We start from the raw sequence: 16,968 nt of genomic DNA on the forward strand, positions 1-16,968 counted from the left end.
GTTCCACAGAAGAAAAAAATGACTGGTCAATGACACAAAAGTATGCTTTTGAAGAAATAGCTGATATTCAAGATAAATTATTTTTAAAAACCACAAATGTTCTCTAAAGAAACATGGTAAAAAAAAAAAAAATATCTCTGCAGGTGACATTATCATAGCTTCTCCATTAAATAGACTGGAGAAGACACTCACACTAACTTCATATTTGCATCAGATAAGGCTCTTGCCATCTTGGAGAAACTGCTCTTGAGGGCATTTGAGAACTTGACCTTTACAATGCAGTATTTCCAGTTTTTCTTTTTTTAAGACAATGATTCCTTTTCTGTACCTAAGCATCCTGGACCCTATGACCTCTGTCATTGCCCCCTCAAGTCCTCTTTCTACTCCCAAGTAAACATTTTTAATGAATCTATTTTGTCCTCAAAACCACCAGTCTCAGTCTTTCTTAGAATATCAATAAAATACTATTGATGAGTTGAGTCTGATTTAGACTTTTCTATTTATTACTATATAGGATCTATTCAATCCTACAATACATTCTGGTACTATGTGTAGCATTGAATTACTTCTGATTAAAAGCGGTAAAAGAACAAATAAAAAACATGCAATAATTACAATATTTTATGAGGACAAGCACCCAATCTTTTAAAATTCTGTGTATAATATTTACAATACCTGGGCATAATTTATTATCATTGTATAAAACTGAAAGTGAAAATATAGTCATTTGGTATAAAAATATAAAAAATGTCAAGGGCAGTCAAACTGAAATTGCACTAGCGCTCTAGTGCTAAGATCATGCTAATTCTTTTAATTGAACAAAAATCTGACTGTCACGATATTTTAGAGTAACCAAGCAGAGAAGCTTCAGTTTTTCAAATCAGATCATACAGATGTGCTTGATCTGTTTTATTGGAAAATTTGCATAAACAAAACAAATGGCACAGCAGTATACAAATCTGGAAACATGCATTGTAGGCAGCACTCCCTGTGTTTCTGTGTAATAATATTACACAGTAAAACAGGCTTGTCTGCAACTAACTGGGACCCACAATCAACCACTACATATCAAGGAAGTTCCCAATTAAGAGCATCCTGCACTGTGACTGCAAGGTTGTGTGCTCTTCAGCATTAAAAGCAACACAAGTAAGTTGTAGCAAAAACATAGGTATGTCAGTATGAGTAAAATAGTGCTTGCATCATTGTGATATAACTATTTGTTTTTCAAGATACATCCTGCTCTACAAATATCAAAGTTAGTGGTGCACTTAGACAATCATAAATAATTGTTAGTCATAATAATTACACAAAATAACATATTTGATCAGACTTAGAGTGGTAATGACTAACAATTAATGTTATGGATTTATAATTCAGAGAAAAAAGGCTGAAACAATGTATAAAGAGAGAGGACAGATCAAAAGTGAAGAGATATGACCAAGTCTAGAGTTTGTTTTCAATATCGCATTTCTTTTAAATTTGTTTAAGATTTGTTGTGCTCAGGGTAATTGTTTTGGATGTCCTATGGTTCATGCTAAGATTCTTTTCCAGTTAAGAATGTTTCAAACCTCTCTTATTGCTTGTGGGCCATGTTTTTTTTTTTAATTGAGAGTCCAGACTGGTTCAGGCTTGTCTAATTTTGGAAGGGGTGTAGTTTTTATCCACTGATTCATCCTGTAGGAACATGTGCAGACAGCGCTCATTCTGGGCCAATGGATGACCAGCCACTCTGGAAAAGAAGACCATAAAAAAGGGACATTAGCAACAATGATATGAGGTCTCCTGAGGTCATAAATATATTATGCAAGGACGTGTGCTATAAAGAGAGAGAGATGGAATCAACTTTAACCCCAATCAAATTAACAAAAAAAATTACTAATTATGTTAATTTTACCCATTCTTTTAAACGTTAAACCCTAACAAGTTAGCAGAACTCAAAACATTTGAGGCAATCAGTTACATAATTTTTTTTTAAGTTAATCTCCAAAGTTTAAGTTAATAAAACTTTCAGATTTTGATTTACATGCTAATTGCGCTAAACTTCAAATATTGAGTAAGCTAACTAATATATTTCAATGGTACTTAACTTTAAAGTCAACTCTTTGACTGAACTTAGAGCACCTATTGTGGTTTTTCATATATTACCTTTCATGTAGTGTGTTATATAGCTGTTTGTGAATGTAAAAAAGTCTGTAAAGTTACAAAAATCAAAGTGCGTGACAAATGGAGTTATTGACTCCCAAAAGAAAGAACTGATTCTGAACACCTGAAACGAGTCGTTAGTAATTCCAGACTTACTTCCTGTACTAACCTACATAATTTAGTAACCTAAAACCCACCTCTGGTCTACACTGGCTGCTTGCGAACAGCTTTGACCCACCTTCAAACACTGCACTTTGCAGTAGATCAATCACAACAGACTGGGACACCTGACCAATCGGAGCAGAATAGGCTGTCTTAAAGGAGGAGTTTAGAATAAATGCTTTAGAACGGATCATTGAAAAAGGCGTTTTTGACACTGGGGAAAAAAGTTAATTTTTTGACCTTGGATGCATGTAAATATATTGTATGAGACCTTTAAAACAAAATTAGGCACATTTAAAAACCATAATAGCTGCTCTTTAAAATGACCATGTAAGCTCAATTTGAATAGTTCAAGTAGAGGGAACCTAACTAGCAAGTAGTAGCTAGATAGTACAGGGAATGCTAGAATGCTGAATACATGCCAGCTGGAAACATTTTGCTTTGATTAGCATAGCAATTACTTAACGATTAACGAAATATGCTGTACAACAATCTTAAATTGTACCCGTGTTCAATCTAATCTCAAGCGCCACAATTTACCATAATGGTAACCCTTAAACTTTAACACAACAGAAACTCTTCTAAATAACACAACAAAACATTAAACACAAAGGTCTCCCCTTTACATTCATCTTGCACAAAGACAAATTATATAACACTTCATTTTGATATTTACTCTCCCTGTCAAGTGCCATGCAATGCATGCTGGGATATCTGCCCCTGCCCAGTTTCTGTTAAATGTATGTTTCTGCAAATATAAAAAGACAAGTTCATTAAACTCAAAACAATAAAACAATTCAGGTTACTTAAAAAGGTAAGTTTCATGAACTCAAAAGAAAGAGAAAGTTGTAAATACTCAAGGTTAATTTATTTGAACTAATTTGTATGATTGAATTTTTCCCTACTCAAAACAATTAAATATTTTGAGCATAAGGGTTTACAGTGTACCACTCCATCTATTCCAGCATTCCGGTGTATTAAAGGACCTGCACATCTCTTAAATTAAACAGCTCACAATGTTACAAGTCAAGATGATGGAAGATCATTTTCAAGTTTGGTGCAGGCAATGTACAGACATGCTGTACAAATCTAATCACACATAGCCTAGCAGTATGATCGAGTGATGAACCACCCAGGTGCTATTATCACTGAACAATCACATTTAATTCAGGAATTTTTAATAAAAAAAAAATCCATCTTAATTACCTCCATATCCTTCCTTTCTTCAAACATAATTTACAGCTGTTCGTCTCGTATTAAAATTCAAACAGGTAGAGCCGGCACATTTGCACATGAAAAAAGATAATGGCAAAGTCTGCAATCACAGCAAATAATTACAATCGAACTGTAACTTTTATTGTCTCAGTCGGCGGGGGAATGGCACCTCGGATCAAAAATAAGCAGGAGTGCACACAACATCTTGTAGGGAAAAGGTTTGCACGCCTGTAATTTCACTCGCAATTATCATAAATTACACATCAAAAATAAAACAAATGTAAAAAGTAAAGCTGGTGCACTTGCGACCTCTCATCAGTTTCGATCATTCTGTAGGTAATTATGAGAGAAGGAAGGGAAAAAGTGTGAGGGAAGACATCAGGTGACACAAAGGCTGGCAAGTGTCTGTTTTTCTCTTTCATTGAAGTACCTTAACCTAAAAACTCAAAATTAACAAAAAGAGAAACAACTATGGTATTTTGTTATCGTGATAACCACTTTATTATTTTTTCCAAAAACATTTGAGATGTGCCTCGGCCAAAAGAAGAATAAACACACACTGTAGGTGACTTCATGTACTGTAAATGGGCACATGCATTTTCAATTTTCAATTAAATGCTCAAAATCACACCTTAATGATTTTATCTGCCATATTTACACATGTATAATGGTACATAAGTATGGTCTTTGTGCAGAGGGTAATTAAGCAAATAGAAAGTGGGACAGAGACTGTGCAATAAGGGGCTTAGTAAATCTCCAGTTAACTTCTTACTATCCAGCTAACTATTTAATTGCTGCCATTATTCCTGGAGTGAACCTGTTGCAGTTGAAGATCACATATTTTTTATTTCACATTAAGATCACTTAAATTGTGAGTTAACATCTATAGAGGAATTCTCCTTTCCTGATCAAATGATCAATTGAACGTTGAAAGTTTCTGTTGAGGAGAGATGCAAGATGTTTGGATAATCTTGTGACTTACTTGTTGAGGAACTGTTCTAGGCCTTGCCGCCGTTCCTCGATAAAAGAGTCGTCAAATATGCCATCATCCCCACGGAACGGGAGCTGCCTGAACAGAGCTTTTCCAGGAAGGGGGGGCACTACCACCTATTTGAAAGATTTTCACTCGCATCACACATACACAAACTCTCAAAATGCAATTATCTCTCTCTTACAATCACCTCAAATGTCATTATTACCTGTCCTGCAGAATTATATAATAGAGATCATCAGAAGCCTCCTTTTTTTTTAACCAACAAAAATCATTATTCATAAATCTATGTAGATGTAATTGACCCTTACAGCAACACTGGCATTATGCAGTAGAGGGAAGGATAAAATGCTACAGTTAGAAAATGTGTGCATCATGTTCCTGTGCTCCAAGTTCAGGCCATATACTCAAATCCACACTACTATTTGATTACAGCCATCCTTGTCTACTCTTTCACCTTGCTCTCCCTCTCCAGCTCTCCTCTTAGCCACTCAAAGTCGCTGTATCTCCTTCGGACACGGGACTCCTTCAGCTTGAAGATGGGGAGGTTTGTCTGAAGAGAACAAGAACAAACAACAATCTGAACATCACTTCCAGGATGGTCGACGATCTCAGATTACGAAGACAGTTTCAAAGACCCACATCTTTTTTTTTTTAACAGAATCAATACTTCAATACTGAGCTCAGTTATATTAAATTTGGTTAATTCAACATCACATTGGTAAAATCCACAAAAAGGTCTGCAGAGACACTACAACAGGGTCACTGGAGAGGCAGATGTTTATCAAATAATAGAACAGCCTGATGACAGCATTCAAGGAAAAGCTGAAGAGGCAAAAGGCAGGAAAAGCAACAAATACGCAGATGGAAATAAAAGTACAGATCAATAATTCTACACTGGCGTATCTGCTCAACCCAGCCTCATAAAACTGTTGAATGAATGAAAAGATGGAAGAAACAGTAAGTTAAACAAATAAATGAATATGTGCTTTGGGGAATTTCTTATGTGGGTCCTAATTGGATATGAGGAGTGGAATATTTTTATCGATCTCCGATTACCCCAGTCCCTTCCTTTTTCCATTGCTTATTCTCTGCCTCCATCTCTTGAGCTGCTTCAAGTTAGGTCTTAGCCTTGAGAGGGCCCTTCAAAAAGTGCAGACCTCTCCTCACAATGAGGAACTTTGATGAAATACTAACCTCTTCAGCTTTCCCCCAATCCCTTCCCATCTCTATTCTCCCAGTCGCTCTCTATCCATATGACCCATATCTAGCTTTTCTTCCATTCTTATTAAACACAATTTAATTGACCTACCTCTCCCAAACCAATACATTTACCACTTGATTGAGGTTTGTCCAACTTCCAGTGGTTTCATTAGTGTTAAGTTTCTCTTTGCTGTACAACTTCTCCAAAAAGTTTATATTTCTGCAATATCCAATCCCATCTTTTTAACCCTGATCTAGACCCTCCCCCACCCACACAGTCATATGAGATGGGGATTAACACGACTATGAGAGCATGGTAAGTAGGGTGCCTAGGAAGCGTTTAGTAGCAACCTTGCTGAGGTGCTTGCTAATACTTTGTGAATGGCTGCTGGACCACTGGGTTTGGGTTCCACTATGCAAGAAATCTAAAGAAGTTAATCCCCGTGCCAAATGATCACGGTTAAAGGTAATTTAATACACACACTCTTAACAATAATGTCATGGTTTCTGGACTATTATGTAGTACGTGTTCACACTGAAGGAAGACTTAGTTAGTTATTGAGAAGGATTAGCTCTTGGGGCAAAGGTAAAAGAACATTAATCTTCAAAATTTCTTAACAAACAAACACAAACACACACACACACACACACAATTAAGTTGTCAATAGGTAAGTCTCTCTGTGTCTTATTTCACTCTAGGGCTTAATTAGGGGTGGGGATACGATTTAAGAAAATCCAAATAGGTTAGTCGTTTCCTCCCCTTTCTGGCAAAACAACAAATTCGTCAGCCTTTCATTACCTTCATATAGATTAGATATTTTAAAGTCACGAAATCCAAGACACAGGATGTCACTGTGAACACAGAATTTCAATGCACATAATAGTGGAAAGCCTATTATTATATTTGGTATTCCAGTGGCATATACATTCCAGGTCAAAGAACAAGCCAGTCAAACCCTGAGCTGATCGTTTTGTAAGAGAACATAGTGGCAAGAGTCAGGCTATATATGGGTGTTTCTTCAACATCGGACACTATTAGCCCTGTGAATTCCTAGAAAGTAAAGTCCCAATTAAAATATTTTCAGACTCTCACTTATATTAAATGTGTCTACTAACAATCTCCAACAGTGATGTACTATACCATACATCAAAGGAGATCTGTAATTTTTTCAGAGAGTCATGAAAACTCCCACCAGTGAAATTTCCACCACATCTCAAATTCATAAATGTGTTTGATATAATTATTTTCTTGCTATGGCTAATTTCATAGTTAAGATTTTTGTATCCTAAATACAATTAAATAATACTTTCACAATTCCAAGTGATTTTTACCTTAATGTTTCATTGTTTCCGTAAAACATCACTTGTCTTCCCTCTCATTTCAAGCATGATCTTCACTGACACTTTTGTAGACTTGATTATTAGAGGCAAAATTTTTGGTTTGGTGGAAATTATGCCACAACTATGGGACAGTCGGTTTCTTTTTATTTTATTGAAAAACGTTTCACACATTAAATGTTGAAATGGTTTATTTTTGTTATCTTTGTTAAGATAATCATATTATCAGGTTTTAAACATGTTAAAAATGTAATTTGATCAAAGTCTGGGACAAGGCTAAAACAATAAAATCTATACATTAAAGGCATTTCAAAAGTACCGAAAATTAATTATGAAGGCCTGGTAAAAAATTACATTTTAATGTGACCCTCACACAACATAGAAACAAAAACCTGAAATCCATACTTTGTGATAAAAATCAACCATTGGGACATGAAATTGCCCTAATTTGAAGAAACAAGCATATATTCAAAATTATTGTTGATTATTTATATAAATTACAGGTGTAATTTCTGCGCCTCTAGAAGCACCAAATAGAATTAGCAAAAATAATGATTATTTAGTCAAAAGACTTTCAAGACAATCAGGTCCCTGTCTTTCATAGTTGACAAACAGGTAATATGAATGACTATCAAGCTTTAGAATAAGATTTACAATTACAACAGCAATTAGATGCTTTAACAATGTTACAGCATCTTAGACACATTAGACATTTCACAAATACATTTGTCTTAAGATGATTATTTTATGGGGGCCTGGGTAGCTCAGCAAGTAAATAATCTGACTACCACACCTGGAGGCTTCCTAAGCAACCAATTGGCCCGGTTGCTAGAGTGGGTACAGTGACATTGGGGTAACCTCCTTGTGGTCGCTATAATGTGGTTCTCGCTCTCGGTGGGGTGTGTGGCGAATTATGCGTGGATGCCGTGGAGAATAGTGAGAAGCCTCCACACACGCTAGGTCTCCGTGGTAACACACTCAACAAGCCACGTGATAAGACGGTCTCAGACATGGAGGCAACTGAGATGTGTCAATAGGAAATATTAATTTTAGATTTCTGAACATTCCTTTTGCAAATAGAAAATAACAAAGATTCATGACACAGATGGTATGTTCCCCAACTAGTTTTTTAACATTTACTGCACTTTGCATTCGGTTAATCGATCAATTTAAATTCTTCATGGCAACATTTTCTACAACACTGCAAAATATTTAGTTTTGAAAAAGTTTATATAGTGCTAGAGTCCTGTACATTTACATGAAGAAAATATTACTAGAGCCTGCCCGTACAAGAATTGTGTTTGGTTTCCAGGGTGTTGCTAGGCTGTTATGGGTTGATGATTACTGCCCACCTCTCCTCAACAAGCACCACTACTTGACGTATTAGTCAATATCTATAGCACAAACTTTACAGGGCTACGCGCACAAGTTTAATATTTAGGGTTAGGGGTTTGTTTATTTCCTTACCAAAAGTATGAGCAATAGTAATAGTGATTGGATGCTAGCACCACTGATCACATTTTAAAACTGGTGCGACAGAAGCAGTGTTGAAAATGTCTGAGCAAACAGAGAGGAGGGGTACGTCACTGTATACAGCTGCAGATGTAAACTGAGGAGTTTGACTGTCCTCCCCTCACTGCTAATGATCTCAATCAAACCTGAGACAAGCAAACAAAACAGCCTAACAAAGGCCCTGATTACCGTGGCAACCAAAGTTAACCACACTGATGGAAGCCCTTACACATCAAACACTCATTGAGCAGATGAAAACACCCCAATTCATTAAAGAGGCCCTATTATGCTTTTTGGGATTTTACCTTTCTTTTAGTGAGTAATATAGCTGTTTGTGCACGTAAAAGGTCTGCAAAGTTACAAACCCACACCAAAGGGAGTTACTCTCTCCCACAGAAAACACGGCTCCTGAACTGCCTGAAACACCTGGTTTGCTGTCCAGCCATTACTTCCGTGGCTTAGCTATGTCACTATGTAACACATTTGCATAATGCTCGACTAAGGGCTAACGTTTTCAAAATTTTAATAAATAATTGGTTGTTTGAACTAGAGTTCGATCAATAATAGATTTAGCTGCTACCAATAACTAAGTTGGTGGGGAAAAAAGTTTGTTTAAATTTTGTTATTTAATAGGTTTTCTTTCTAAGAAAATGTTCTTCATTCATCAAAAGTAGATATTCATTTATTGCTTGGCATAAACGTCTTAAAAACGACTGATCGGTCTTAAAAGGAATATTGTGTGTTCATTACAAGTTAAGCTCAATTGAAAACACTTGTTGCATAATGGTTATTACCACAAAAAATAATTTCTCGTCCCTCTTTTTTTTTTTTTAAAAAAAAAGCAAACAAATCTGGGTTCCAGTGAGGCACTTATAATCGAAGTGAATGGGAACAATCAGTAAAGGTTAAAATACTAGTCTAAAAGAATAAGAATAAAAACTAAAAGAACTGTCCCAAGAATAAAACAATATGCCTGTTAACATGATTTTATTGTGATAAAATTGCTTACTAACATTTTCTGTGTAAAATTATATCTAAATGTACAACCTAAAACAACCATATAAACAACGATTTAAACATCTTTACAACTTAAATTAAATCTTCTGTCAAAACCATTTTTACCTTTCAGTTAACCACAAGGTTTTACGAATGGTTAATTGGTTGTTTGTTGGAAGTCAGCACGTGGGAATAAAGAATGCTTAATGCAATGGAATTTCCTTAAACACTACTCAAAATAGCAGTAAGTGCACAGTAATAATACAAAATGATCAAATCTCACATTAAAGTCAAACTTTACTGCCTATATGTGCTCTGCCCAGGTAGATTGATAAAATGTATCAAAAATTATTTGTAACCTTTACTTGGTGTCCAAAAATGCGGCGATCCTGCGTGAGTCGCTTAAAGAAAAAAAGAAAAAAAAAAAACTGTTAAATTTAGTGCAACAGTAAAAGATGTCCGTTCAGCACGTGATAACTGTATAGAGCAAAAAAATAGCATACGCACACAAAAGCATGCCCTTTACTTGAAAAGCTGACCGAAACCTGGCTGGTAAACCCGACGGTTTGTTAGAACATGTCGAGTTCCGGTTGGGTTGAAGACCTCTATTGCACCTGGAGAAAAAACAAATAGGGATTTTGGTATTCAAATAGTGGCGTGTCAAATGGTTATCCGAATGTCGACTATCTGTGCACATCCCTACACTAAACCCTCAAAAACTTGGCTCCGTTAATTTTCATTGTTCCTTATTTTAACATTCATTTTTCTTTATCTTTTTTTTTTTTTAAAGAAAAGGAGGAGTCAAAATTATTTTTGTGGTAATCAACAATGCAACAAATGCTGTTGATTGAGCTGAACTTATTAAACCCAGAATATATCTTTAAGGAAACATTATAATTTAGGGTTCTCCAGAGAATATTCTAATGCATTTATTAGAGGGTGACCACATAGGATGTGTTTAAAAGTGAAGCGCATGGGAATGGAACAGATTGTTTTAATATTCTTAAGAGGAACTACTATTAAGCTGACACAGCATTTTACAAGTGCAAAACACATAGCATGAAAAAACAAAGAGAGGTGACAGCCAAAGGTATCCATATTTTATGTACATGGAACAAAAACTAAAAATAGCACAGACTCAATCAAACGTGCAGCCCTTCAATAGGGTAACTGACAGTTATTCAACAAATAAATAGGCTAAATATCTACTTTATCTCACAAAATGTACTTTTATATTTGCATAATAATCAGAATATTGCTCAAATGAGGAGATTTGAAGTCAGAGAGCAACTGTCTTGAAATTACTTGTTGAGGGCCATGAATTTGAGCAATGCTTTGATGGTTGTAGCGTTTTAGTGTTATAAAGGGGATGAAATTAGAAACACAACTTCTCTGAGAGCATTTCAATGTGCAGACAGTATGGATAGAAAAACTAAAAAGCCTCTCCAAAAAGTTGTGTCTGTTAATTACACCCCTTTTAAGCAGCAAAAATATTATACGCTTTAAAAAAACTCAGGGAGATCTTCAAGAGTACAATATAAGCCTTGAATTATCTTGATGTCTATGAGACAACATGAAAATGGAGAAAAACACAAAAATAAAAGCAAAAAAACCTGGACAGAACGGGACCGAGTGAAGGAGCTAGACAGTGAGAAAGAGAGACCAGGTCCATTTCATGCACATCACACAAAAATAGCCAATTGTGTGAAAGGTGCAATAAAAGCGCTCCCTCTTTTAGTCACTCTTCCGCACTGTTAAAAGCTTCCATGTGGCTTATGCTGATATGAGGAGATGGCAGAATCCAGGTCTCTCTTCTCTTTTTCAGGTGCATGTGTGTGCTGGGTACAATGGTGCGTCCTCATTAGGAGGAGAGAGAGGGAAGTGAAAAACAGCCAAGAGAGGTCACCTCACCCATCGTAAGGGCTCTGCACTGGCTATGCATTAGCTTTTAGTGAGTCGGATCAAGTCAAGTTTAAGAGCGAGCATTTCATCTCTCCACCCTGCTTTCTCATTTTCAAAATAAAAGTAGCAAAAATGGAAGCACAATGCCATCTCATCGCATCATAGCTCCAAAGAGAAGAGGACAGAGAGAAAATGAGAGCACTCACGCCCCACCACCATCATCCCCCTTCACATTCTACACACAAGTCTCTCTCTCTCACACACACACACACACACACGCACAAACACACCCGCCCGCCACCCCAACACCCTCACTCTGGCAAAATCTGCACCCTGTCTTTGTTCCCACAGCATCAACTCCCACTTTTGATACTGTCATCTCAAGTAGGATATGGTAGCTTTGATACAATATGCTACCCATTACCATTTAAATAGTTGTCGGGGAGGATGCTGTAGACTTTGGATTACACTTGACTGGTACTGACAACCAGGCAAGCAAGCCATTTTTATTAATGGCATAAAGGGAGAGGTTTTTTTAAATAGAAAAAGAGAATGAAAGGGGGATGAAGAGGTGGCAGTGAAGAGGGAAGAAAGGGAGAGGAAGATGGGTATAGAAAGAGAGTGGTGTATACAAAATAGGACAAGGGGAGTAGAGGATTCATCTGTCTGTAAACAACATAGAATCCCAAAGATGGATTTCTAGCAGAGTCAGTAGTCTCATTGTCACTCAACCTTTGCACTGTAAACAAGTTGACCACAAACAGAGAGCCATTGCGATAGATATACAGAAAATATTACAAAGTGGAATTTAAATGAAATTTCATGAACATAACAGAAACACTTGGTTTCACTCACATTTGCTTTGCACTCCGATTACTTTCTGTAGACATGAGCTCTAACTGGCTGTGAAAAACCCAATAAAATTGACCCCAGAGGAGGCTGAGCCAATGAGTCACAGTTTTAAAATAGCATAATACGTAAAATGGATGAATAGAAGCTGGCAATATTGAGTGTCTTCAGATACGTTCCAAATTGTATGATTTCAAGCAACTGTTTCCAACCCGGTCCTATGAATGTCATCAAAATAGATGACGAAATCATATGAGCAGGTTTAAACAAACAGACTTAATGACTTTTACTCCCATAGAGAAATATAAACAAACCAAACAAACATTGTTATTTATTAATTTTTTCCTTATTTTGACCTTTAACCCAAACCCAACCATAAAGTTTAAATTCTTACTTACAACTATATGATCTAATCATTTACCCAAACCCTAAAAATAACCATGGACTTAATTTTCATAATTTTCCAAGAAACTAAAAAGAAGTGAAAAATGAATGTGCACATATGGGTGGCCCTGAAAAGCCCCTTTCTTCAGATTGGCCAAGCTGTACAGTTCTTCCTTAATGCCATGAGACAGAATAACAGTTACAAATTATTACTGTGTCTACACTCACTTTACAAATTTTTAGGAACACCTGTAAATTAGCACCCAACCGATATATTGTTCCGCCAATATTAGCCTTTCACCAATATATTGGTATCGCTGTATATGTTTACCGATATGCACAAATATGAAAACTTTTTTCAGAACATAAAATGCAGAAAACAATCCTTTAGAATTTGTGTCATAACGTAGTTTGTCCAGCAAAGCACGCTCTGACTCCACTGTTTACTGTGGCTCTGCAGACAGGGTGGAGTTAAACAGTGCAAGTTAAGTGGTGTCTTCTCGGTAAGTTGCTAACTAGTTTGTGAAATACATACTGGAAAGTTAATAAACAGTGACCCCATCATTTTCCCTTTTCAATATAACTAATATAATGTTAACTCTATCCCTGGCAACCATGTCACTCCTGTTTATCACATCTGTTTGCAGTTATCCAGCTATAGTTTTTCAGTGCAGTCAGTAAAGTAGCAGATTGAAAGGAAAACATCAGAGCATCTTTTTGCAGCACAGCAGACAACGGTGCGGTGGTGGATTGTGTCTGTTGAGTGTTGATTTCACACTACGTTGTTACCTAGTTGGTGATATGCAATTCCATCTTTTACTCTCCGTGACAAAGAGATTATAGTTATTTTAGAGATGGAATCCGGCAAACATCAGGCTTCCAGCACAACACCGACTCCTACACAAACTCAAGAGTAAGCCAAAAAAAAAAATTTATCTTCTGAATCCCATCTGGCTAAGCGGGAACGTGATCGAGCAAAAACTAGAGTGAACATCGGCAGGGCATTTGATTCCTGGAGGGAACAGACCCTGAATTGGCATTCTTCTTATTGGAAAGGTAAGCTTACCAAACTGCAAATCCTTATATAGTGTCATAAGGATTGATCTGTGTAATTTTAGCTAACTTGATCTTGCCTGCTAACGCTGACATATTCCAAGCTACCTTGCTTCGTAACTTTCAAAAAAATGTAAACAATCGTCTCTTTATACTAAAAGTCAGGTTAATGTCAATGTTAATCTGTAATTATTCAGCAAGGTAAACTACAAAAACACATGAAATGAATGCTAGACATTGTTCAAATTAATGCACAAATCTCCATTCATTAGTGTAACGTAACTTGGTTATACAGAAAATATATACAATCTATTCTTATAAAACAACAGCGCATAGATATATCAAAATGACAGTTGAGATGAAATCACATTAACACTGAATTGTCAACATATTTATAAATGTACAGTCTATTTTATAAACAGCTACTGTCATCATCCACCAAATTTAACAGCTATTGATAAATCTGGCTAGCTAGCTAACGCCGACATAGGCTATCGAATAAATGCAGTCAATGTATCATGCAAAGAAAAGTTATTACTTCAAACTAATGTCTCACATAGCCAGACCTATATCCACACTTTGTTTTAGCCCTGTTCCAGCACTGGAGATTCAAATATAATATACAGTCATAAAGTTTGTAGTAAAACAATCATAACTGTGTCATTTTAATTATGCTACCTCATCTGTCAGCATGATGTCGGTGAATCACGTTCAGCCTCTTTGTACATTACGTCATTGTTTTGGCTCGTGTCCCTATGAAGCAACAGATAGCTGGCTGCAGTTCACTTAATGGCCACAGGTGTCATTAACAACAAGGGTTTCTGAATCTTACACACTGCATCTAATAAAAAGTACTGATGTTTATTTACTATTTATTTTAATTTGAATTTATTCTTTACTTTAATGGTCAGCATTTGACATACTAAACAGTACTGATTTTTATTTAGCCATTTATTTTATTTGAATTTATTCTTTATTTTAATGGTCAGCATTTGACTGATACTAAACAGTACTGATGTTTATTTAGCTTTTTATTTTATTTGAATTTATTCTTTATTTTAATGGTCAGCAATTGACTGATATTGGTGCAAAATCAGTGCACAATCCACATAGAAAAGGTCTGCTTTCACTCCAGCTCATAAATTAACTATATTGGCCACCATATCGATAATCAGTATCGGTCGGGCTCTACGGTACATCTCCTTATTCATGTTATTATCTAATCAGCCAATCATATGGTAGCAGTGCAATGAAGAAAAACATACAAATGCGGTCAGGAGCTTCAGTTAATGTTCACATCAACCATCAGAATTGGAAAAAGATTTGATCAGTCATTTTGACCATGGCATGATTGTTGGTGCCACATGACGGACTAGTTTGAGTATTTTTGTCACTGCTAATCATCTAGGAGATTATGCACAACAGTCACTAGATATTACTCAGAATGGTGCCAAAAAGCAGATCTGCGGATGGAAACGCCTTGTTGATGAAAGAGGTCAAGGGCTGACAGAAAGGCTACAGTAACTCAGATAACCACTCTGTACAATTGTAATGAGCAGAATAGCATCTCAAAATGCACAACACATCGAACCTTGAGACGGATGGGATACAACAGCAGAAGACCACGTCAGGCACTTTATTGGGACCATAGTGTTCCTAATAAAGTGCTCAGTGAGTGTATATTTAACAGTAACAAAATTGGAAACATACTAGTATTTATTTAGTTGCAAATCGAGATACCCGACAAACTGACAAATCAGGCAACATCTGTCATATAAACATTCAAGCGAAATAAAACACCTGTGTGTAGTCAACATGCCTCTTAAAGTGCTATAACTTTATAACAGTGAAGATATATTCATGCTTTTTACCTTAGTGGCAGATTGTAATTCAATAATACAGATTACCAAACCACTACAAAACTGGATCAGGATCCTTCCCTATCCAAAACTGAGAAATATGCCCATCCTGAGACAAGACCAAAGGAGCAGATCAAGGGGGATGGGCACTTTTTGTGGCATCCAGTGGGGGGTGGGTTTGGCAGGGGGTTAAAATGAGGTCTGCAGCCCCATAGTCATAGTCATTCACACGTTCCAGTCTCAAAGAAGGGATTAAAAAGCTTCTCGCTCCCTCTCCAAGACACAAAAATATGGCTTGGCTTCTTTCTCTCACACACCATGCCAGGATCATCCATGGGATGCTTGATATGACGATAGAAAGGATAATGGTTGGATACCAAACGAAACAGAGAAAGTGTGCGTGGATGGTGCGAAAGAGTGTAAAAGAAAGATGGTGCCCTTGGCACACAAAAGCATGTAATCAACACAGGCACTGTTACTATGACAAATACAAACAGAATCTCTTTATCTCCTTTCATTGTTGGGATTGGGCTACTTCAGAAGCAAATGAAAAGTTGACAGCTCCTCTCTTTCTCTCCGTCTTGAGGGCTAGCGAGACAGAGTGATATCCCGAGAGGGATGTGTGGGGTGTTCCCTTATGCAAAGCAGGGTCACCACCAACTCAGAGATACACAATAAAACTGATTACACGCATATGCTAATTATTATGCGCTAATCAAGTACAGTAGCTTTAGATTTGGGCTAATGGCAGGCAGCGGCTCACTCTGTAGGTAGATGAAAGCTAAAAATACTATAGGGAAGCTGGGAAGACAGTGGCCTATTAGCAGACACAACAGCACCTGTCAAAACTCATCAGCTGTGGAAAATGACTGCTTAGGACTGTAGGGGGTTGTGACAATGTCTTATCCTTGCCTCCGCCTCCCTTATGTGAGAGCACCACATTTATAGTATAGCACGTTTAAAAAGAAATTTGGCTATTAAGGGGAACAAATTATTTAGATAGGATGAGTTTCAGCAACAAAACTTAAGATCTAATGAAAATAGTGAATTTAAGAACTTCTAAGCAAGTAAGATGAGTTGTAAATGGAACGTAATGCATGGAATAGAATTAACAGACTTTATTAAATAGCACACAGCTGGTGCAGATTAGATTTTTTTGCACAACTTTTAAACAATGTTAAAGTTAAGGCCGATTTATACTTCTGCATTGAACCGACAGTTACGTTGTAGCCTGACGTGCACCTCTTCAAAAATGTGAATGCACGTCGTACCGATATAGACCACAACAGCTATATGATTGGTGCACTTTGTAACCACTACCCTCCAGGATGATCACCATGATATATGAGGTAGCATCACATT

The 16,968-nt window shown here is 36.6% G+C and overlaps 1 protein-coding gene across 1 annotated transcript in view; it reads right to left on the reverse strand.

The window, feature by feature from the left end:
- Positions 1-864: 864 nt before the first annotated feature.
- Positions 865-16,968, reverse strand: part of LOC127622020 (sorting nexin-3) — a 32,726-nt gene continuing 16,622 nt past the window's right edge. Inside the window, exons 2-4 of the mRNA XM_052095876.1 lie at positions 4,968-5,063; positions 4,502-4,626; positions 865-1,729 (exon numbers count right to left, since the gene is read on the reverse strand). Coding sequence (XP_051951836.1) covers positions 1,624-1,729; positions 4,502-4,626; positions 4,968-5,063 — 327 coding nt within the window. The 3' untranslated portion in view covers positions 865-1,623. The remainder of the gene's footprint in view (positions 1,730-4,501; positions 4,627-4,967; positions 5,064-16,968) is intronic.

The sequence above is a fragment of the Xyrauchen texanus genome, chromosome 28 (assembly GCF_025860055.1).
Source record: "Xyrauchen texanus isolate HMW12.3.18 chromosome 28, RBS_HiC_50CHRs, whole genome shotgun sequence".
Classification (NCBI taxonomy): Eukaryota; Metazoa; Chordata; class Actinopteri; order Cypriniformes; family Catostomidae; genus Xyrauchen; species Xyrauchen texanus.